At 37.4% G+C, this 24,559-nt stretch overlaps 1 protein-coding gene across 4 annotated transcripts in view; it reads right to left on the reverse strand.

Moving 5' to 3' along the window:
* The window catches only part of cpne5b (copine Vb), a 180,134-nt gene extending 162,759 nt beyond the window's left edge, over positions 1 to 17,375 (reverse strand). Inside the window, exon 1 of one of the 4 annotated variants that reach the window (XM_051911629.1) lies at positions 16,361 to 17,375. In XM_051911629.1, coding sequence (XP_051767589.1) covers positions 16,361 to 16,470 — 110 coding nt within the window. In that variant the 5' untranslated portion in view covers positions 16,471 to 17,375. The remainder of the gene's footprint in view (positions 1 to 16,360) is intronic. The other 3 variants (XM_051911630.1, XM_051911631.1, XM_051911632.1) reach the window with 3 other exon arrangements.
* Between the last annotated feature and the right edge of the window lie 7,184 nt (positions 17,376 to 24,559).

A 24,559-nucleotide genomic window follows, 5' to 3' on the forward strand; every position in this document is an offset into this window, starting at 1 on the left:
AATGAACAATTCTTGGTTGATCCAGTTCACAAAATCAGTCTAAAGATTCATTCACTAGTTACTGATCGATTGATCACTTAAAGGACTGGTTCACTTTAGAATTAAAATTTCCTGTTAAATTACTTATCCCAATGTCATCTAATATGTTTATGTATTTCTTTCTTCAGTTGAAAAGTAATTAAGGTTTTTGAGGAAAATATATCAAGATTTTTTTCCATATAGTGGGCTTCGATGGCTATCAACGGGTTTAAGGTCCAAATTAGTTTCAATGCAGCTTCAAAGGGTTCTACACGATCCCAGACGAGGAATAAGGGTCTTATCTAGTGAAACGATCGATCATTTTCTAAAAAAAAAATAATAATTTTTATACTTTTTAACCACAAATGTTCGTCTTGCATTAGCTCTGTGATGCGCCACACAATACAATACGTCACGTGTGACCTTTCCAATGTAATTACGTAATGCGTGGCACATCGCAGAGCAGTGCAAGACGAGCATTTGTGGTTTAAAAGTATATACATTTTTTGCTGTTTTGCTAGATAAGACCCTTATTCCTCAGCTGGGATCATGTCCTTTGAAGCTGTACTGAAACTGCAATTTGGACCTTCAAACCATTGGTAGCCGTTGAAGTCCACTATATGGAGAAAAATCCTGGAATGTTTCCTCAAAACCCATAATTTCTTTTCGACTGAAGAAAGAAAGACATAAACATCTTGGATGACATGGGGGTAAATAATGAGGACATTTTGATTCTGAAGTAAACTAATCCTTTAAATTTTAGGCTGTTCGTCACACAAAGCTTTTGTTTGGAATAAAAGTAATCACTGGAATGTAGCATATGGACTACTTTTATGATACTTTTAATACTTGAATGAGTCCATTTTGAAGCGTGAAAGTTCTAGTTCAGATCTAGTTCATATTCATCGCATGGAAAAGAGCAACCAGGACATTCTTTAAAATATTCCCTTTTGTGTTCTACTGAAAAAAAAAAGTACATTGATGCGAGTCACTTTAGAAAGAGTTTTATGGTTCTTGTCAACAAACCCACTGATGCAGAGCTGGTCGTACCTCATGGGTCGCCTCAGCACTGCAGCTCTGTATGCTTAAAGAATGAGGCATGGGTCGCAGAACAGGAGAAGTGCACCAAAGCATGTGGCGGAAACATCTCTACAACACCTGCCAAGTGCTTTCCTGCATAGTGTCTTCAAAGTGAGCTCCGGCTCTCTGTAGAATGCTTGTCTTGTCTTGTCCTCCAAGCTTTTCTTTCCATGAATCTGTTTTAAGGGTCTGGCTCAGGCTCTCTGAGGTTTCTCAGCTACTCTTATCTCAGCTCTACAACCCCCTATTTCCCCATTTTTGCTGCCTCTGTCTTTCTGCCTCTCTCTTTCTTACTTACTCACTCTATGTCACAGATCTTCAGCCCACGAGTCTTATTTATGACACATTCTTGTGAACTGATATTTAATCTTATATAAAACTCAACAGCGCTCTACACAAATGCTTTTATCTGAACAATCTTTCCAGTGTGTGAACTACACCATGCTTTGCAGGATTGTTGGAGGCTTTTTGTTCTGACCATGACACTGCTGAATCACATTCAATGGAAGTGAGTGCCAGTGTAATCCTGAGCAAACAGATCAGATCTATCCTCGAATTTAAAGCCAAAGCCACACACCAAGCCCACACAGTTGTTCTCTAAAGCAAAATGTGACATTTGGTTTTGATGATCACTTTTTTCCCACCAGCTTTAACCTACTTAAAGAAAATTGCTAAAGAGGCACATGCATTTGAGATCAGTCCTGCTTACATGTTCTCATTATTAATGCAAGGTTCTGGGTTCATATGCTTAAGCTCCAATCACAGAATCTGTGTAATGCGGTCAGTTACAACACACCCATGCTTTGTATAATAAATAAATAAATAATGTTTTTCAGTAATGCACGCTATATGGAAATCTATAGGGCCATGCACTTTTTTTGTATTTTATTTATTTATATATTTATTTTTGCTGGTGAAAGTTACAGGAGTGCATATGGTCTGTGATATGAACTATAAACACAATAATCATTGTTTATCTTCTGTCCTATGTCCAAGTGCTTCTGGAGAAAGAAAAAAAAAAAAAACAGCTTCGAGCAAGGCGGATATGAGGGATTTATTTTGTGCATGTGTCTGATTATTATTAATTAACTGCTAGGTTCCAGTACTTGTGATGTCTACAGATAATGTTCAACTAAAATATATTGTTAGAATAACAATATTTTATCAATTCATTATGACGTTCACACCCGACATTCTTGGTTTTCTTCCTATTTATTAAATCCAGACAATTGGTTGATGAAACACTGATTAAAATTAAGATTTTTAAATTTTTTCGTTTCTTTGACCCTCTGGCCGACGAACGCGCCGGCGCGATCCGATAGATTTTTTCCTCATGACAGCTGAAACAACTTAAAATAGGCCTACTCCATCTGTACTCCGTACAGATTAGTGCAAGACATCATTACAAACTACAAATGGTCTACTTTTATTTGTGTACACTCACAATAAAAACAAAACCTTGTGCTTTTGTAAAATAAAATAAAAATGCGCTTTCAGCTGTCTCTGCAAGAACCTTTCAGAAACGCCTCAAAATTTGTGGGCGGGACGTGTCCCCACGACCCTACCACTTTTTGCAACATCTCGCGGCACGCAACGGATGTACCTAAAAGAAAGAAACATCTCCATTTGATAAGAAATTTGTTGGTCTGTGTTAAATAAGAGGCGATCTCTCGCTGGAATGAGTTGTTTTTGCTCGTTCACACAGACGATCAATCGCTTCGTTCTGGTAAAAGCACAACACAAACATGTCCTTGCTCTTGATATACAATCACTGATGAACACCTTTGGTTTTAATGAGAAAAAAAAACTATACGGGGACGGAATTATTCAAAGTTTCAACAAGTTGTGTTTGGACGAGTGCGTTTATATCCACGGACTGTTACCTCTTACTTGAAATGTCTAAAGAAATAGAAATCGAAGTTTAGCTCAACTCAACAGAATTAAGCAATTTTGGGGCATGTTGAGCTCGGCTTGTTCTTTCTGTAGCTTTCTCAGGTTGTTATTCTAATTGATTTTACAAAAAATGGGTTACAAACGTTGACAAAATTTTGTGTATTAGTTTGTTGGCTGTATGAGACTAACAGTAAGCTAGATCAACATTAGAATATCATACTGATGATATTCTAACATTTCAAAAAATTTACAAAAATTATTCTTGTTGCTCCATAAAAGTAAGGTTGAACCTCTGTAGTTACATGGACTATTTTTACCATGTTTTTACTACCTTTCTGGACCTTGAAAGTAGTCGTTGCGTTGCTTTCTATGGGGAATAAGAAAGCTCTCAGATTTCATCAAAAATATCTTAATTTGTGTTCCGAAGATTAAGGTCATATGGGTTTGAAACTAAATGAGGGTGAGTAATTAATGACAGAAATTTCATTTCTTGGTAAACTAACCCTTTAAATCATTAATGGAGAGTTTTTAAGAGACATAAGAACCATATATTGCACATTCACGCCTTATTATAAGTGTAGCTAATGTTTTTAACCTTTCATTTATGTCTCCAGACTCCCTACATCCCTGAATGAGATTTTTTATTTTATTTTTTTTCTATTGAGAAGTACAAAAGTTACTCCTACATACTGTGTGCAATATTTCTCTAGTTTTGGTAAGAAAAGTGACAAATAAATTTCTAAGTACTTAGAATAAAACTCAGAGGAAATAAAGAGGAAATACTTGAGGCTTCAGAACTCCAGCAGTGCAGCTCAAGCCTTGTTTGAAGTCTTTTACCCAAGAAGCCAAGACTTCAGGCAGCCAGCACTCTTAAAAATAAAGTTTTTTTTTTTTATTGGCAATGGTTCCAAGAAGAACATTTGACATCCATGGAAACTTTCCATTGCACTAAAGGTTCTTATATTTAGATTATTATATTGTTCTTTATACTAAAAAAATAAAATGGTTCTGCTATGGCATTGCTTTGAACTCTGTTTTTAAGAGTGAGGGACTAACTAATTAAAAGAAAACTACAATCTAAAAAATGCTGGGTTAAAAACAACCCAAGTTGGGCTGAAAATGGACAAACCCAGCAATTGTGTTGTTTTAACCCAGCGGTTGGGTTAAATGTTTGCCCAACCTGCTGGGTAGTTTTATTTAACTCAACTATTGTTTAAAAATGACTGTATTGCTTGCTTAAAATTAACCCAAAGTATGCTGGAAATTAACATTTATTAATGTGTTTAATAAATAATAATTAAACAATAAACATTTATTAAATTGCTTATTAATAAATGTTAACCTTTTTATTATTATTGTTGCCTCTATTATGTGTCTGATTTTTAATTTCTAACCTATTTTGGGTTCATTTTAATCCAGCCATATAGTAATTTTTAAACAACAGTTGAGTTAAATAAAACTGCCCAGCACATTGGGCAAACATTTAACCTAACCGCTGGGTTTGTCCATTTTTAGTCCAGCTTGGGTTGTTTTTAACCCATCATTTTGTAGAGTGTAAAATTCGACAGCATCCCAAATGACCACCAAGCAAATTCAAGCAATCCAAAAATAAAAGAGAAGGTTTTTGCACTGGTGTTTAACAGCTGTACCCAGCGTGCTCTGCCTTGGCATGTGCATTTGTTCTAATAAAGCAAAACCTAATGGTACTAATTCATCATCAAGCTGGGGAAAACACGGCGACGGCTCACGTGATGAGCCCCGTCAGGGAACATATGTTGCCCAAAATGAAAACTACCACTGGTGAACGTAGATCTGCCAGCCAAAATGACACGTTTCAACAAGCAGATTGGTTGAGACACAACCAGAGCATTTTCAGCCTAGGCCACAAAAAAAAAAAAAAAAAAAAAAAAAAAAAAAAATCAAATCATTCGAACACTCTCAGCTAATGAGGCATTCCATGTGTGCTTGGATATCACCTCAGTTCTTGGTTCAATTAGTATGTAACATCTGGATTAGACTGTGTCATTTTTAATTGGATTAATATAAATGGCACTAAATGAGCAACAAGGACATCGTGTGACATTTAGTGCCTCTTTTTTCGTTATAGGGTAAAAGAGACATTTTAATGGCCCCTCTTTAAATATTCAGATATTTTTGAATGGAGTATTGCATTATTTAGATAAGTAAAATTGTTAGCAATAGGCACTGAATATAAAGTGGCTTTAGTAGTCTATTGTTTTATTTTCATAAACTTTAAGAGGTACTTGATTAGCTCTGATAGTACAGAAAAATTCCTTTATACAGAATTTACTTCAGGGACATGGCTAATTTTTTTGTCATTATTATTTTAATCAAATTTTAAATTTTATGTATTATTATAATGTATATTTTTAAATAATTAATGTAATACTTAAATAATACATTAATATTGTTAGTTAATTAATATTAAACATTAACATAAACTGACAGCCCTACTACAGAAAAAATTAATAAAGGAATCTGTAATTTATTACTATAATGTATAACATTTTTATATTTAATATAATTAGTTATATGATTAACTAATATAATTCATTCATTAATATTAAATGAACATTGAATTGACAGCCCTATTAAATTTTATGTAGGGGTTTATTTATTTTTTAATTAATTATTATGATATACTAATATAACATATAATAAAATTTTAATGAATGTAATTATTTTAAAATTCAATAATGTAGTTTATTAATTAATATTAAATGAGCACATTAAATTTACAGCCCTATTAAAATGAAAATATATATTATTTAAAAATATATATTTTATTAAGAATAACTTTTAGCAACGTGGATGACTGTGTTTTCAATTAACACATTCTGAAACACCAAATTATTTAAATGATCTTTCCTTGAAGGGATAGTTCACCCAAAACTGAAAATTCTGTCATCGTTTACTTGACTTTCTTTCTTCTGTGGAACATTAAAAGACGATATTTTGAGAAATGACAATAAAAGTCATCTGTTCAATGGTCATAAAACAAAACAAAATATCTTTTGTGTTCTGCTAAATGAAAGAAAAAGAAATTCATATAGGTTTGGAACAACATGATGGTGAGTAAATGATGAAAGAATTTTTGGGTGAACTATCCTTTCAAATAGGAAGATTTTTTTCCAGCTGAAATACTTTCACTAAGTTTAAATTAGCTGAACCACATCACTGGTTTTAAACCCAATGGTGTCAAACTCCTTTCATCTTCCAGTCATTTAATTATAACTTCTGAGACCATCTTTCTTGTATTCCAGACTGGACCTGTCTCTTTGGTAGTCTTGAGCCAGTCTGCATATAAATGACGGTCCCTCGATGCTCCACTAGCTCTCAACCAGGTGTGTATCTGTGTGTGTGTGTGTGTGTGTGTGTGTGACGAGACAGATGGAAGCACAGGGGCGTCCCACTGTCCCACACACATCCAATTCTGTCACCGCAATCGGCATTCCTTTCAGTTTCATGGTGTTCTCACTCGGCCTGGAGCATTTATCAGCTCGAGAAAGGGTCCACACTGCCAGAGTCTGGTCAATTTAGCCACAAAGAACAGGAGGCAGATCCTTTTTTTTTTTTTTTGATAGAAAAAGGAAGAGATTCTGCACATGAGTCAAATGTAGATGGAACGGAGGAAGTGCGTTAAAAGCCAACTGGATAGCAGAGGAATAGAAAGATGTTTGAAGGAGGACCTCGTATTCATCACAAATTAAGGATGCACATCAAAGAGCCATTTAGTGATTAAGAGTGATTAGCACAGACTATGCTGCGATGTTCTCAAGTCATTAAAACTATAAAGTCTGCTCCACACTGCAATTTATCCTGGCCAAGAACCACCTACAGTACTCACACAGGAAGAAAAAGCCAACACCAATCACAATTCTGTGTTCTGCAGTGGGTAAATCTGAAATCGAAAATACCATTATAGATAATTATAGATCAGTGCATAAAGCTGATAACTTGTTCATACAACAGCAATCTCCACTTTAAAGAGAGAATTAAACTAAACAACAAAAACTAAAACTAAACATTCTGTCATTTCAAACCTGTTTGACTTTCTTTGTATTCTGAATAGGGATGCTAACAAATTATTGACGATTAATTGTCACTAATAATTTAATCAATACAACTTATTGATGATCAATTAAGCATGGTCATCATTAAAGTACGTAGTTTTGAGGTGTGTGCGGCTCATGTGCAAAACACGTGCAGCAGGCACATGAGGAAAAAATGAAGTGAGCGTTTTAAATGTATTAAAAGTGACCTATTATGCCTCTTTTTACAAGATGTAAAATAAGTCTCTATAGCATGTTATAGCATAGAATGTAAATTTGTCACTTTTTGGGGGTGAGCAAAAACACACAGTTTTTGCGTGTGTTCCTTTAAATGCAAATGAGCTGCTGCTCCAGGCCCCCTTTCGAAAATAGGGCGGAGCTTCAAGAGCTTATGCTCTGGCATACCGGCAACAACAAAACAGGACAATCTCACGCACTGAAAATGTCAGAAACTGTCAGTAACTGTGTTCAGACTTATTGTTCAGTCATCTGTCTGTACTGTGCATAATCAATGCGCGTTTATGAATTATGCAGACAGTGAGCATGGTGGGATAAGAATAACAACATAGCTTTGGTTTGCCTGCCTTCACGTACTATCAGAAATTTCATAATTCCACTTCTGAAGTCGTGATTATGAGCTCATCACATTCAAGTGGACAACTTCAAAGGGAGTTTTTGTGCGATTTTGTTACTAGGAAACTCATATTTATGGTAATTCTGATTGAACATCAGTGAAAACAGGCAGAGACAATGGTAGCTTTAGCAACATTAGCCATACAGAGTGCCAACAAGCTCTTAGGAAAAGAAATTTGGAAGGACTCACAACATATGACATGTATACTTACACCCACCACACCAGAGATCCAGTTTCCATTGGTTGAACTTTCAAATGACGTTGGAAAACACTGGGTCATGATCGCGATGCAACCGGATCCTATGCAATCTAATATGTCAGCAAATTTAAAAGCACTTGTTAAGTGATGGTCATATTCCCTATATTCACTGTAAAGCCAAGCTTCTGAGCTTTAAAACGACACCTATTTTGTGTTGGTTAAGCAAGGGTTTGAGTAACCACTTGCTTCAGATTTAAGAGGTTAAAGTTAATGATTAATCAATTAATTCATCATTAATTTTAACAACGATTGATTATGGGAATTTATGTAAATTGGGTAAACGGAATCCTGGGTTATCTTGCTTCAGGTTTTACACTGATAATACCTTACCCAGGGTTAACAATTAATCCTGGGTATTCATAAGCTGCCATTTTACATTGTACATTCATAAACCCTGGGTTATCATTCTTATTTGCATATTTGTGGCATCAGTATCATTGATTGGATAAACGCAGCACGTGACCTGTTTACATAGCTCTAACATTGGACATCCTCGTATTGCCGACTGTACTATCGAGTTTATACGGAATAGACATTTCGGACTATAAAGGTAAGAATGAAACGCTCTTTTTCAACCAAATTGTCTCATTTTCTGTCAGCATTTAACATTTTTCCTCTCAAATGCTGAATTTACTGTACAATGCGAGGTGTTTCCGTGACTGTCAAAAGCAGGCACATATGAGTATGTGATTGGTTTTCTGTTGCTAAGCGTCTAGCTGTAACATTCTAATACTGCATCATTTCAGACTGTACAAGTTTGGTACCGCAATGCGGGGTTAACACCGCAAAAATGGTGCAAACCCTGCTCCGGAGCAGGGTTTCATAACCCTGGGTAAAGAGGGGTGCTAACCCCGCTTCTAAATTACAAGTGTGAAACATTCCTTTACCCGGGGTTAAAAGTGGTGTTCAGAACAAAGATAACCCGAGGTTAAGCGCAGTGTGAAAAGCCCTATTCTGATTTACTGAAAAGAATCGGTCACTCGTTCAGGAATCACACTACACTAGAATGTACTTTTCTGAGGAAACGAAGACTACTTATGTTACAATAGTGACTTAGAATCAAGACTTAAAAACTTAGCGAATCAATACTAATGTTAATAAGGTCAACTTGCATCTGTACAAGGGCACTCATGTTTCAAAGAATATAGAAAGCCATTGCAAGGTCACACCTCGAGTACAGCATGAATTTTTCAGTAACAACAGAATTTAGCACCTGACTTAACATGGATTTGTAGAGAATGCTTTCTAAAATCACTTATATGAGAAAATCCGTAGAGTTGAGTGGCTCATGGACACACTCACTAAAAATAATTCACAACAGAGAGGCTCTTCTGCTTCAAATCAAACTGAAGAAAACTCAGGCTCTCTGCCGGCATGGCAACCATGACCGGGAAAATGAACAATTGGATGAAGTTATTTACGGCATCTCTCCCACGTCCATCAGAAAAACCAATAAAAAGCACCAGTCAGCCATACTGAACAGCTATTTGTGAGAGACTGAGTCAAGATCGACAATTGCCATGTGTCTGCACATGTTAGAATACAGGGAACAAGGGTCAGACCTCTGAGGATCAGAAAAATCAATGTTGCTTGTGATCATAACAGCTCAGGCTGGACTAGTTCTCCGCTGGGGTTTCCAGGGTTGTCAGCGCCTCTGCCTCGAGCACCAATCGCTCTGTGATCCTTATCGGCGACGATGACCAAAATTCTGCTTCAAGAAATTTATTTTACTCTGTTGGCTTGAGTTTGTTCTGGTTTACTTCCTCAGTGCTTCAGTGGACTGCATCTTCATGGCGGATTGTCTGTTGAATATGTTTTTGCCATTAGAGTGACTGCAGAATGTGGGCAGGCTTTCGACACTGCTCACCTCAAAGACATCCACTTTGCTTCCAGCTCTCTCTCCAGTCCTCTTTTTTTTTAATAAAGAGAGGCTTTTTTTTCCTAATGGCCCCTCACAGACTATCTGCAGAGAGGCTTAAAAGTTTGGAAGTCGCCCACTCGGTTCAGTATTCAGGGCAGAGCGAATCGAAGGAGATATTAAGGGCTGTAAATGGGAGTAGTGAAGCGCAAGCGATGCCACCTGCCCGTGGAGCGCCATTGTCCGCTGCCCAGCATAACAACCTGGAGAGACACTGTTTAATGTGGGAGAAAATAAAGCCAGAGTTCAAGAAACTCTTAGGGGACCTTGAACCAAAGCTTTCAGAAAGTACTGCATAATATGAGTTTCTGTGAGATGTGAGAATGAAGAATCAGTTCTCAATGGACCACTTGCGGTTCACCTGGGCTGTAGTAGTTACAACTCCTGGATTATAATCGAATGGTTGTTGGTTCAAACTCCACAAGGGCCGATCCATAAATCATTACCATTGGCACAAAACACTTAACCTGGGTTTCTCCAGGAGGAATAAGTGTACTATAAATATTTTGCATGAAGCTAAATCACCTCATTAGTAGTGCTGGGCAAGCTAATAAAAAAAATCTAGCAAGCTAAGCTACAAGCTACTCTCTAGAAATAGTTCCGCTAATTAAAAACTACTGTTTAAAGAAAAAAAAAATAGTTACACTACTAACTATATGGCGGCTTGCTACATTAAAGCTGTATCATAATATTTTCATGTTAAAAAAACAGTAATTTATTCACATCCCTGTTTGTTAAAAATAACCAAAATAGGTATAAAACATTATTATGTTATATTATATTATATTATATTATATATTTTTAAACATTTCTGGAGATGTTTTTTAATTATATTTTGAATTATATTGATATATAATAAAATAAAATGTATTTGTTAAATTAGAATTATACCCAAAACAGATAAAACATATATTACATTACATTACATTACATTACATTACATGTTTTTAAAACATTTCTGGAGATGTTTTTAATTATATTTTGAATTATATTGATATTGTCATTGACGGAAGGTTTTTAAAAGTGTAAAAAAAAAAACATAATGGAGATATAATTAATTTTTAAGTTTCATTAAGTGTTAACAATGAGATTATGTGGTTTTTATAAATCAATTAACACTGATTTTGTCATTTTTTACAAGAAGGACAAAATTTGTCACCAAAAAAAGTCATTCAGTTTAACCAAAATTTCGGTTTTACCGAATGACACTTTTTGTTATACCGGACGACAACATTTTCAAACAATGCTAACAGGCTGAAATCTAGCTAGCTAGCTAGTTAGCTTGCTAGCTAGCTAACAAAAGGACAGTCAAACATTTTATATTTAGTACAAGTTTTTTAAATATTACAATATTTTCCATGTTTTATAGCGGTTGTACCGAATGACCTTATGTTTCGGGACGTGTATGAGCAAGTAAAAATGAATTTTTCAGTTAAAAGAGAGTTAGTTACTTTGCTTCACAACCATGTGGTCCTTTGTAGGCGTTTGAATGATGTCACATGATATTGACCGCATGACTTGATCCAAAATGGTCCCTTTATATTGGTTACTCCGAATGACATCAATGAAATTCATTTTTCTGGACATTCTTTCTCATAACAAAGCAATGACTTCTACACATAATTTTAATTCCATTTTGCACTATATTGATATATGATGTTATAAAATAATGCCAGAATAAAAAATATATACATTTATTAAATTTTAAGATATTTTCATCACAAATGAAATGGCTGTATTGGCCTTTGGACGGTTAAACCGAATGACCTTTTGACACTTCAAAATCTTTAAATACATTTATATGTAGCAAAATATAATTAAAACATTTTGGATTCAATAACAGAGATCTAGTTGTACTACCTTACGTACTTTGGATGTCATATCTTATTAAGGCCTTAAGGACAAAAAAAAGACCCGTCACGTCATTGACCCATATAATAAAATATAATATATTTGTTATATAACACACCCAAAATAGGTAAAACATTATATTATATTATATTATATTTTTAAAACACTTCTGGAGATGTTTTTAATTATTTTGAATTGATATATAATAAAATATAATATATTTGTTACATTTGAATTATACCTTAAATAGGTAAAACATTATATTATATTATATTATATTATATTATATTATATGTGTGTAGTAGCCTGCTGGACAATCTCAATGCAGTATAAGTCATCTGATTTAGTTAAGTGAGTGTGTCGTTTATGCTGGAACCACTCCAACTGATACAAACTCAAACTAATAACCAGCGACTTCAATGATTCAGATTGGTTTGCCTGATCTATTGAAAAGAACTGATTCAAAAGAGTCATTCATTCTCAAATTGGACATTGCTTGCTCTGATTCTAAATAGCCAATATAGAACACTGAGCAAACACTGAACAAGTAGGGTTTCACAATGTCTCACTGCTTAATCAATAAAACTGCTTTGCTACTGGAAAACTACATGCCCATTACTTTAATTACTAACTTAATTAGCATCTCACTGATCTCACTCACTCACAGTACCAAATGGCATTCTCAGCCACATTTGCAGCATTTTGGTGACATAACTCATATGGACTTGTAGGTAGTAGACCACTGTGAAAGGTGAGTTGGGGCAGTAAAGAGGGCTCTTGAGCATCCTCTTCATCCCTAAAATGACAAATGGGTCATCCTATTGTCTTAAGGCTCATTTTTCGCATTCAGCTCCATCTCGCGCACAGTTTAGATGGCCGTTGTTTTCAAGAGCTCAAATCACTCGTACATGCGTTGTTATCTGCACACAAGTACTGATGATGAAAACTGTATCACGCACAGAGACCGCGAGCCGGAGCGGAACGCAGAAGAGGGAAGTATACTTTCAGCTTTATGGATTTCAAGTGAAGGCCAATGAAGCAGTTATGTGTTGCTTTAGATGACAGCATATCTAATCAGACAGCAATTCTCCTGATAAATAAAACAAGTGTTTGACGTTTCCATTGTCAATAGCACTTGAAAAGTCTTGAACCGCGTGTGGTGTAATCTGCCTTCCGCCTTATCCGGCTACAGTAATCCCAGCCTTATCTCGCCCACCCCGAGCAAGAGAAAAATGCGTCACAAGGGTTTTTCTCTGACAGGTTTCTGATGCCTTATCATTGTGACAGGGATTTTAAACGAGGGAACCGGTAATTGCTCTAAAATCACAGTAATTACACGCAAAAGACAGGTCGTAATTTTTATTTTCCCCAGAATCCAGAGAAGAACAGTGAATCACCATATCTGTGTGGTTTGAAGAGCTGACGGGAGGGTGGGGGGATGTTTCTGAGAGATCTGTCCCCAGGTACACGGTGACATTTCACACTGACGCTTATCTGTATTGTGATTGGCTGCTGGAAGCAATCAATCAGCAAACATCACGCTTCCCACAATGCTCAGAGAATATGAAAGCAGAGGGATTCTTTGCATATTGAACCGTATTGCATGTATGTTGCCTTTTATCTTTTGAACTGCACGGGTAATAAACCTGGTACGATCTCTGGAGGCAAATATCGACAATGAGTCTCATATTCCAGTGAATCTTGCACTTTACAGATAAAGTATTTACAAAATCAAAAAGGAACAATGCAAGGGAGCTCCACCCCTAGAGCGCACCTGGAAAACATCACAGCATTCCCCTCACCGCTCAAAAGTCTCCCAGAAGCACAAATACAAATCAACACAAGTTTGATCTTTGCGCCACATCCCTTTCAAGCTTTTTTTGAAAAGATGTTGAATAATTTAATGCTTGCGTTTAAAATCAGGACATGTCTAGTTACAGTAGGTAAAAAACAGTCTTCAAAAGCAAGCAACACTCAACTATATGGATTGTATAATGAGCTCAAAGTGTTTCTTGGTGCTAAACAGGCACCAATTAGAGATTTGGATGTGTTATATAAACAGGAAGAGGGTGAGTTTGACTGTTTTAGATTATTATAGAAGCAACCAAATTAATTCTTGAATGTTGCATGAACAAAAATGGCATTCTAATTAACAGTCTCCTGTTTGAACAGGAATTGCTTGGGAAGGAGCTCCTGAAAAGAAAGTGGCTGCCATATTATGTCCAAAGTCATCATGATGATATGCACTGAAAGAACACATCTCATTGATAATAAAATAGCTTAAATTGAAAGACCACCATGTGATCCACACTCCCACACAAAGTTTCCTTTTAGCTTACAAATCGCATAACCGTCGGACCTTTGAATACAAACTTGTTGAAATCCATTATAGATTTCATCTACTGATCCTTGTGTTTGTCACTCTATGACAACAGCTCTCGGTCAGGCTCTATATATGTGACTGGAATGCCAATTGAGGTCTCTGGGGTAAATGAAGCTCCTGTTTCATGGAACCAATGAAAATCACGTTTGTATGTCAATCCCCACATCCTGCCGTAGTCCCTGAGGTCATGTTCACCCCATTACCGCATTCTACAATCCAGATCGGTAATTAATTATTACTTTTTAAATAATGGATTATGTAAAGTCAGCTGGTCATTAGGGCAAAATAAATACATATTATATACATGTGTGCATCTATTTTGTATTAAACATGTTGGCAGTGGAAATAGTGTTATTTTTGTGGCATGATTCATCATAACTCTAGGTTCTCAAAGAAATTAAACGCTGCTTTTGTATGACACATATAATAGAAGAGCATTGGAAATTAGCCAGTGGATTTCACACATATTATTCTTTATTATTTTCACTCACAGTTTGTCCTCAAAGGATCCTACAAATCAATATCGCCCACTATTTATCAATGGCATGTTAGCAATACATGCAGGAAAGGGATAAATGGTCCACAGGTGCAGGCAGCCATAAATCACCATGTACAAATGACTTCTTTCTCTTCCTTGATCTGCAAGTAACTTGCAATCAAGACAAATCACCCTGGCACGAAATAATTGCACTTATCCATTCCACAGGGATTCATTTCCATTTAAATGCAATTAATCATCTCTTAGGAATCTGCCTCATGTATCATCACTTTGGTACAATGCAATTCAGATTTCATTTTTAAATAATATCTTTACACTTATATTCAACCAATGAACAAAAGACTACCACTTCCAGCACACCAATATGAATATTCATGTGAGTGAATCAATAACTGGGAAATTCCTGAAGTTTCAATCAGTAACATATAGCTGATCGGTTTTCTCTTGTATTGCATGTTGAGCTGATATCAGTACATATATTACATACATATATATATATATATATATATATATATATATATAGCACATATATAGCCCCTCCTGGTCAAATGCCACCTCTAAGCGGGACTTGAACTCGGGTCCACTGGCATGGGAGTCGGGCACTCTAACAAGGAGGCTAAAGACCTAACAGTCCGATTATTACACACACAGTATGACAAGTAATCAAAAAAGTTTGCATCGATATAAGGGCATTGCACAGTGATATTTTCCATGTGTCCACAGTTATTTCTGCATGTGGTCAAAACGAGGAACGAGACAGCTCTATCTTCAAAGTATCTGCTGGGATCATGTCAGTCTGATCCTCAGACAAAATCTCATGAAGCTCTACCAAACTTATGTCAACCTCTGGCTCAGGCAGCTCTTTTAAAAAGGGACAATCAGTAAAATACAAATTCAGATATGTTTATGCAATTACTACCCAAAACAAAAAAATACATGTTGCATCAAAGACAGGTAAAGCAGAATACAGATGTAACCCAGCGCTTCTGTCTGCATTCAGGAGAGACTGTGTTTACACAGGCAATCAATCAATGAGTGCAGCTATACAGCTGCTGTTCAACATATAGAGTCTGTGACAGTATCTAGCAGAGAATATATAATGAACATGAGAGCAGAGCAAACAGAGCATTCATAACAGATGTTACATCTCGACACACGTGTAGTCACACGTATTCCTACCAATAATTCAATTAACTCGTGAACTTTTGCATAAATGAATCCATATAATAGTCTTATGTTTGTGAGAGTAAGAGAAATCAGTGAGAAAGTAGAACGCACAATACTCGTTTATGTATATATCCTCGGCATATACAGTATAGTAACAGAAATTATTCAACAGTTTTAACACTTTAAACATGTATTATTAATGCATAAACTGGTTGCATTTAGTGGGAACTGTCCCCACCCATAAACAAAACTTCCTAATTCACAAAAATCATCTTAACGGTACAAACAACTACAAATAGATGGGTATACGCATGTAAAAAAAAATCCCTAGTCGATTAGACTTGACGCTTTCTTTCAGTGTTATAAACACGTTTCTCTATTTATATCATTTCTCTATTTATTGGAGTGTCATTTCCAAAAGAATCATAGTTTTGGATAACTTCTCTACATTAAATAGTACTATAAACGTCGTTGATAAATTCTGAAAGAGGTTTTTATAGCAGAGGCGTATGTAGCCTAGTGATGCACGCGCATTTTTTTCCCTCCAACTGCGCGTGCTGTCACACCGGACGCCGGTTTTCTTACCTGCACGAAACTGTGATCTCCACTTTGGTGGCGGGGATGTTCCCCGTTAACGGGTCGAACTCGTAGACCGAAGCCATGTCCTCCAGTTTGTCCATGATGTCTCCCTCCATGAGCGCGCGCGGCTCGGGGCAGTTCCACGGCTCGCGCAGCCTGGCCCCGCGGAGGCTTTCACGGTCCCGTTCGGACCAACCCGGAGTTAACAAGGCCAGGGTATTAATAAAGAGCCCCCCTACAACTCAAGAAACTTGAATGAGGTTAAAGTCGGGGGAAAGTCGCTTAAAACTGTGCTGGAGAATCTGGTGGTCAGCTGCCGTTCATCAGCTGAGAGAAAATGATCTCCTCTGCACATCAAGTGCTCTACATGTGTGCTCGTTAAGAGCATCCAGCGCGCGCTCCAGCCCTACCCTACTATCTTCAACACGCCCATGCGTACTACTGCTCTCCACTGAACAGAGGCGGTCTGCTTACAGAGCTGCGAAGGGATGGAATTACATGTCAATAAAAGGCGAATCAAAATTATGTTGTGCTAAAATACATCATTTTAATGTATATATTAGAGCAATAAGACAGGGGAGTTTGGGCGATTACTGATTTTACCAGTGTAAGGAGAGTTCACTAGTGTTAAAATAGTGTTCATAATGACTGGTAGGCCTATAATATTTTTTTATATTAGCCTAATATTTAAAAAAAAAAAAAAAAAAAAAAGCAGCAATAGGAAAAAAAGACACTAACGTTTAATAAATTATTAAATCTATCATTTTAAATAAATAAATGAAATAAATAAATAAATACTTCTACCGAGAAGTATAGTTGCTATAAGGTTGCTATAGTAACTTGGCACATTAACACAGAATTCAGCTGATGTGTTTGTGTGTGTGTGTGTGTGTGTGTACCTGGTAAACTCTACCTTGAGAAGACCAAATGTTGAGGAAATGTTTGCTCCCCATGAGGAAAACAGCTTATAAATCATAGTAAATAATGGGTTATTTATTTATTTTTTGAAAATGTAAAAATGCAGTATAAAAATCATTATGCTTTGCTCTCTGTCTCTCAAACTTGGATATAATGTTCCCATATCTGTCTGCTATAAATAAACAGCAAAGTAAATAAAACGCTCTAACGTAAGAATTCTACAGCTAATCCCTAAACTGTGAATTAAAGAAGAGAACCATGTTGATGCAGATGATAGGCCTACCAGTTTCGTCATTTAAAAAGGTCATATAATGCCACTTTTACAAAATGTAAGATAAGTCTCTGATGTCCCCAGAGTGTGTATGTGAAGTTTTAGCTCAAAAAACCCTACAGATAATTTTTTATAGCATGGTAAATTTGTCAGTTTTTGAGGGTGAGCAAAAACGCTCCGTTTTTGTGTGTGTCCCTTTAAATGCAAATGAGCTGATGCTCTCAAGAAGAAGGCGGAGTTTCGACAGCTCTTGTTAGCAGCTCTGATTAATGTTACCTCACACAGGCTGCATTTGAAAACCTAGGCGGCTGACTTGTTGCCTTGCTGCCCTATCAGGCAGTGGCTGCGTCCGAAAACTGGAAAATGCTGCCTTCGGAGGACACATTTCAAGGCAGGAAGGCATCAAGGCACGTCCGAATCCAATGTTAGCTTCACTTCCTGTTTCCTGAGATACCTTCACATCTGATCGATTTTTGAAGGCAGCATAGATGTATCCTTAGCTGCTTTTGATATCCCACAATTCTGTGCTTCCATTCTGTGACAGTTGAGCTAGAAAAATAAAGATGGCGTCCGAAAGTTGCGTTTGCTGGTTTGTGTGTAAATGTACATTTTTGACCAACACTTTCCACTTTTGATGTCATTTCTAGCGAGAAATTACTACTGTAGTAATTAAATATTTGTTTAGTTCTCACCAAAGCTCACGCTATATTGCTGTAGATCATTAAACTCCTATGCTGCCTCAGAAGTCTGCCCGAAATCCGTTTCATGAGGTGCCTTCATGCACAAACACTGCCTTACAAGTCATTGTTTGATAAGGCAGCAAGTCAGCTACCTAGGTTTTCGGACACAGCCAATGTCTTGTAAGGCAGTGTTTGTGCATGAAGGCACCTCACGAAACTGATTTCAAACAGACTTCTGAGGCAGCGTAACGGTTTAAAGATCTACAGCAAAATAGCGCGAGCTTTGGTGAGAACTAAACAAATATTTATTTACTACAGTAGTAATTTCTTGCTAGAAATGACATCAAAAGTGGAAAATGTTTGTGTGTAAACATACATTTACACACAAACTGAACAGCAAACGCAACTTTTGGATGCCATCTTAATTTTTCTAGCTCAACTGACACAGAATGGAACGCACAGGATTGTGGGATGTCAAAGGCAGCGAAGGATACATCTATGCTGCCTTCAAAAATCGATCAGATGAAGGTATCTCAGGAGACAGGAAGTGAAGCTAACATGGTATTCAGACGTGCCTTGATGCCTTTCTGCCTTGAATGTGTCCTCCGAAGGCAGCAATTTCCATTTTCCGGACGCAGCCACAGACTCACTGAAAATGTCAGAAACTGTTCAGCCTTTTATGTTCAAACCAAAGTCGGACAATGATGGAGAGACATATAAAAAACATGTAGAATGCAACGTTTCTGAATGGTTAGTTGATGAATTTATGTAGCTGATGTGGAGTTAACTATCTTAAAGTTATTAATTAGCATATTCTGTTATGATAATCTTATTTATAAATTGCTTGTGTGGAAACTGTTGTAAGATGCCTACAGAGTCAGAGAATATATTCTGCATGGAGATAGAACAGGTATAGTTTAGTTTAATTACGGTTATAATTTGATGTTGTCATCTTGCTTTTATGACATGCTATTGCATTTGTGTTACGTACTGTATTACAATAGCATGGCCTCGCCCCCTTTGTTGCGTGTTCTCGGGGGCGGGGTTTATGTAAATTCTAGGGTTAGTGATGTCACCAACCCGAGAAGAAGCTTGCTGTAGTCCCTACCAGCTGTTTGTTGTAGTCCTTAAACAGAGAATTCTTTAAAAGAAAATATCTTGCTTTGCTTTAAACTTAGAGCATCCTAACTTTGCAGATGTTGTTTGTGCTCAAACCGCAACATTACACACTAACTAAAGTTAAAAAAGTGAAATCATAATCAACCACCCCTTTAACAACCATTAATCAAATCAAAATTAATTTATATACAATAATGTATTTATACTTTCGTACCTCCAAACTGGCTATTGTCATGTAAGTCCTTTATACAAAAATACTACTTTACACACGATATACTGCTTTAACCCGGTCATATACGATTGTGATTTTATCCCTGAAGAAAATTTCTAATTGGTTAAACTGACTGCAGTTGTGTCACACCTCACTTCAACCCCTCTACATTATTATCCATTGCTGATTAACCTTCTGATGCAAGGCCTCCACTAATGATCTGCTAAAGCTGATGAAGTGCTGAAACACCAAGTACCTCTGTAACATTTACCACCATCTTCTACTGCAGAGGACAGATCTGTAATTCTCCAAAAAACGCATCCATAATTTTGAAAATAAATAAGAAAAAGAGAGAGAGAGAGATTGGGAAGGATTGTATGAATTCAGCACCACCACATGTGGACAGCTCCCAAGAGCCAAAGTGAACAAGTTCAGTGTGTTTCCCAATCGGCAGACTCATTGAATAACAGCTGAACCACAGAAAAGCCAGCCGTTATTTGCAAACACTTTTCCTATTGCCTAAAAGCTAAGTGTTCATTGTTTGTTTAAAAATCATGTGCAAATAACTGACGTAAAAATGGGGACTGTAAAAAAAAAAAAAAACATCAAGCAATTAACATGCCTTTTCTTTTATATTAGGGGAAAGCAGTGCACATTGTTATTCTTTCAGGGAGTTCGACTGCAGCACACCTTTTCAGAACCAAATAATCATTTCCAAGAAACGCCAGCGCAGAGAACGAAAGAATTAACACAGTAAATTCACACAAAGTCCTCTCGGTTCCTCGCAGTCGCACTTTTTCCTCGCTCAGGATGTGAGTCTATTAAAAGCAAACGCGATTGTTTTCATCCCTTTCCTTAGACGGCTTAAGTAGAATGGTCTAAGCTCTGGGGTGAGGGGCAGGAGCCACTCTGGAGATCAATGGGCACGGAAACAGCCTCACGCTGGCACCGAGACCACCCTCGCCTCCCCTTACCCTCCCGAGTGAGTCATGATTGTAAAGGCAATGTTAAAGCAATTGGGGTGGGCATGTGGGTGGACATGAAGATGTGCAGATGTGCTCCCAGTTTTGAGGTCTAATTGAGCCTCATGCGGTGCCTTCAACACCACACCAATGAGAAGAACCGGTGCCCATATTCAACTTTGACCCCATGACAAATACTAATTAACACCCAGCGCCAAAAAAGCCACCGTAGGTGATCTGATGGCGATGCCAGGGTGAGGATGGGATGCAAAACTGGATCTCTGCACTGGAAAACCGGCACCAGATGGGAAGGCAAAGCTGCCACACAGAACAAAGACAGGAAAGAAGAATGTTTTCCATAATGTCAGCCAAACTGCACCATTCACTGTGATTTGGGGCTTTAATTACTGTGTTTCTCCCACATTGCGTCAACGGGGCCAGAAATAGGCCTGTTTGAGTGCAATTAAACGGAGGGAATTGAAGGGGAAAGGTCCAAATGAAGACCCTTGCGAGGTCTTGATAAGATGATTAATACGGGTGCGAAAAGGTCTGGGGGGTCAAATACAGACAGGCTTATACCTCCCATCCTGCTCGGCATCTAAACCAGAATTTGTGTGACATCACTTCTATTGTGGTGCCATATTTTAAATAGGAGTCTAAGACAACAATCTTAACAGCTCACAGGTGCTCAAAAGACCATCGGCTTCTGGCAAACGCTCATGAATAAATCACATCTCCACCACCAACAGCAATTTTTGCAGCCCACCAGTGTTTTTTTCCAAAGAATAGAGGTGGCTGAGGACTTTTTCAAAGCAGGCCGTTCCTACGGCCTAATCTCTGCCAAGCACAGTGCACTAGACTAATCCAAGCATGTGTTGGAAGCTGGGGACTCTCGGCTGTCTCCTTTCATGTATTTATTCTAATACTAGCAGCCCTGCAGGCGGCTGTTGGCTCCTTCTCAAACTCTATTAGAGAGTAAAGGTCACTCTCTTGGGGCTTCCTGATGTTGGGAGAGGAACTTGCACTTCGCTCTTTGATAACATGCCTGCGCATGTTATCTCGGCAAGAAGGTAATGTTTTACCTCAGTTGCCGGATGAAAGGTCGAAAGGAAGTACGGTTGCTATATCGCGTCCCCAGCTAGCTGTGACGCATTCACATGTGAGACGGCTCTCAAAGTAGACACCATGGTGGACCTAGCGTTTTACCCGGCCGTGGCGCTGATCTATTTCTTCGCCGTGTTCCAGGCAAACAAGGATGGCCGCGTGGATCTGCCCGACAGTGCTTCGGTCAACGTCTTCTGCCTGTTCGTGCTCATTCAGCCGTTGTGTTTGATCATAGGTGGATACACTGGGATGGCCACGTACTTGATTTCTGCATACGCTTCCTACAGCGTCCTGCCCTGGAAAAAGCCATCAGCTGATCAGCAGGAGGATACGGAGAAAAAGAAGAAGAAAAAGAAGACAAAGACTAATTAAGATACTCTTAATTAAGACTTCAAACAACAGCTTTGCGTAGGAAGGAACAAAGTGTAAATGCGAAGCCATCTCATGCATTTGCAAAGATCACTGAACTGAAGAGGATGATGGTTAATTTACTATAAAGAAAAGGCTTTGCATTTCTTGCACGTGTACCTGGATGTTCGATTTTTTTCTCTCTCAGCTGTGAATTTTAACCTTTGGTCTAAAAACATTTGAAAAGCAGAATCTCTCCTTTAGAAACAGGAAGAAAGTATACATGATGTACAGCCAGGTTTGTGTTTGTGTCTTGTTGATGGACAGCAGTGGGTCGATGGACTGGCTGTCTCTTTAAATGCCACTTTCACAATGTAGTTCCACACCGGCCTGTAAAGACTCTCTACCAACACAGTTTTGGGAGGTTGTAATTTGGAACAAGCTGATTGACTTTGATTTCTGGTCAAACTGCAAATATTTTTTCCATACCTGACCTTACCTACTTGTATATCACTTATACTGTATAATACATTTATAATCATGAAAACTTTGCTGCCTGTACCATTCATGCATATCATTTTTTGTTGTTGTCATTGTCGATGAATCTGAATCTATGCCAGAAAATGAGACAGATCTGATTGGGAATGTACAATGAATTAACAAGATAAATGTACAGAAGTTATAAAATATAATATTTTACAAAATCAAAGTTCAACTGTATGTTGTTTGTATTATGCTCAAACAAAGACAAGTGGTTGTTGAAAAAAAAAAGTGAATATACAGGGGTTTGACAATAAAACACCTGGTTTTAGACCACAATCATTTATTAGGATGGTGTAGAGCCTCCTTTTGTGTTCAATACAGCATCAATTCGTCTTGGGAATGACAGATACAAATCCTGCACAGTGGCCAGAGGGATTTTGAGCCATTCCTCTTCCAGAACAGTGTCCAGGTCACTACGTGATGCTGCTGGAGGAAAATGTTTTCTGTCTCGCTCCTCCAAAATATTGGCTCAAAAATATTCAGATCTGGTAACTGTGCAGGCAACTCCACATTCATGATCATTAAACCATTCTGTCACAAGTCTTGATGTGTGTGTTGGTGCATTATCTTGCTGATACACGGCCCCACCGTCAGGATATAATATTTGAATCATTAGGTGCACATGGTCCTCCAGAATGGTTCGGTAGTCCTTTGCAGTGACGCATGCACCCATCAAGATGAGTAGCCCTAACCATCACTAACCATCACTGTGCTTCACTCTGGGCAGCAACAGTCGGGTGTTGAGCCTCTCTGGAGCTTCTCCACACCGGAGTTGAGAAAGACAGTGAAGGTGGACTCATCAGAGAACAATATATGTTTCACATTGTCCACAGTCCAAGATTTGCACTGCTGGCACTAATGAAACCAACATCTGGCATTGGCACGAATGACCAAAGGTTTGGCTATGGCAGTCCCACCATGAATATTGAATAAACAGGAGATTTGAGGTGCGCATTTAATTCTGCAGTGAGTTGGGCATTTGTATGTAAAACTGCTCTTATGGAGACAAAAACTGCTGTAAAAGGTCTCTTTTTTCCTTTCTTACTTTTCTATACAGCTAGATTTTGTGTAAATTTAGAAATGAAAACACTAAAATCATGTGCACAAATTTATTTTATTTTTTAAATAAAAACACCATCTTTTACCATTATAAAACTGTTTGTAATTATTTTACATTTTTAAAGAATGGTTTAGTATATGTGGAACATGTAAAAGTAACACTAACAGCTTTCCTCAGATCATTTTCTTACCAAGGCGCACTTTGGAGCTCCAAGTGGCCAATTTTGAAAAAGGCAGTAGTTAAAGAAAAACCTTGCAGGAACCTCATTTTTTTGTTATATTATCCTCAAGCTTAAAACATAACTTCTTAAGACTTGTGGCTTTGGGCCCAGTTTATTTCTAGCATTCACAGGCATCTTTATTATTATTATTTTTTAATTATAAAAAGATGTAATCCAAAAAACATTTTCATTCCATTAAACATCAGCTTTTTTTTTTTTAACTAATATTTTACTAGTATAAATTCTGAATTTTTATTAACTTCTACTTTCAAATGATACCACAACTATGCTCATACTCTCAATGGTTTAGGAAAGACAACATCAGGGCTTTTCACACTTCCTGGGTTATCTTGCTTCATATCTCACACTGCTTATAATTTAACCGGGGTTAACATTTAATCCTGGGTATTCTTAAGCTGACGTTTCACATTGCACATTTCTAAACCCTGGGTTAACATTCTTATTTGCATATTTGTGGTGTCAGTGTCATTGATTGGATAAACACAACACGCGACCTGTTTACATAGGCTAGCTCTAGCATTGCGCATTCTCGTATTGCCAACTGTACTATCGAGTTTATAGACCTTATGTAGCCCCGCCCCTTTTCAGCGCTGCGCTAGTTGTCTTTTGACTTCCGGCTTGTATTTCCACAGCGATCTTATGTATTTATGAAAGAACTGCTCATTTTAAAATCTTCCCGGTCGACTGACATTTGTTAAGACATCTGCTTTAAACATAACAATGCTCATGATAACTTTCATTAACTCTA

Source organism: Ctenopharyngodon idella, chromosome 11 (assembly GCF_019924925.1).
Source record: "Ctenopharyngodon idella isolate HZGC_01 chromosome 11, HZGC01, whole genome shotgun sequence".
In the NCBI taxonomy this organism is placed as follows: Eukaryota; Metazoa; Chordata; class Actinopteri; order Cypriniformes; family Xenocyprididae; genus Ctenopharyngodon; species Ctenopharyngodon idella.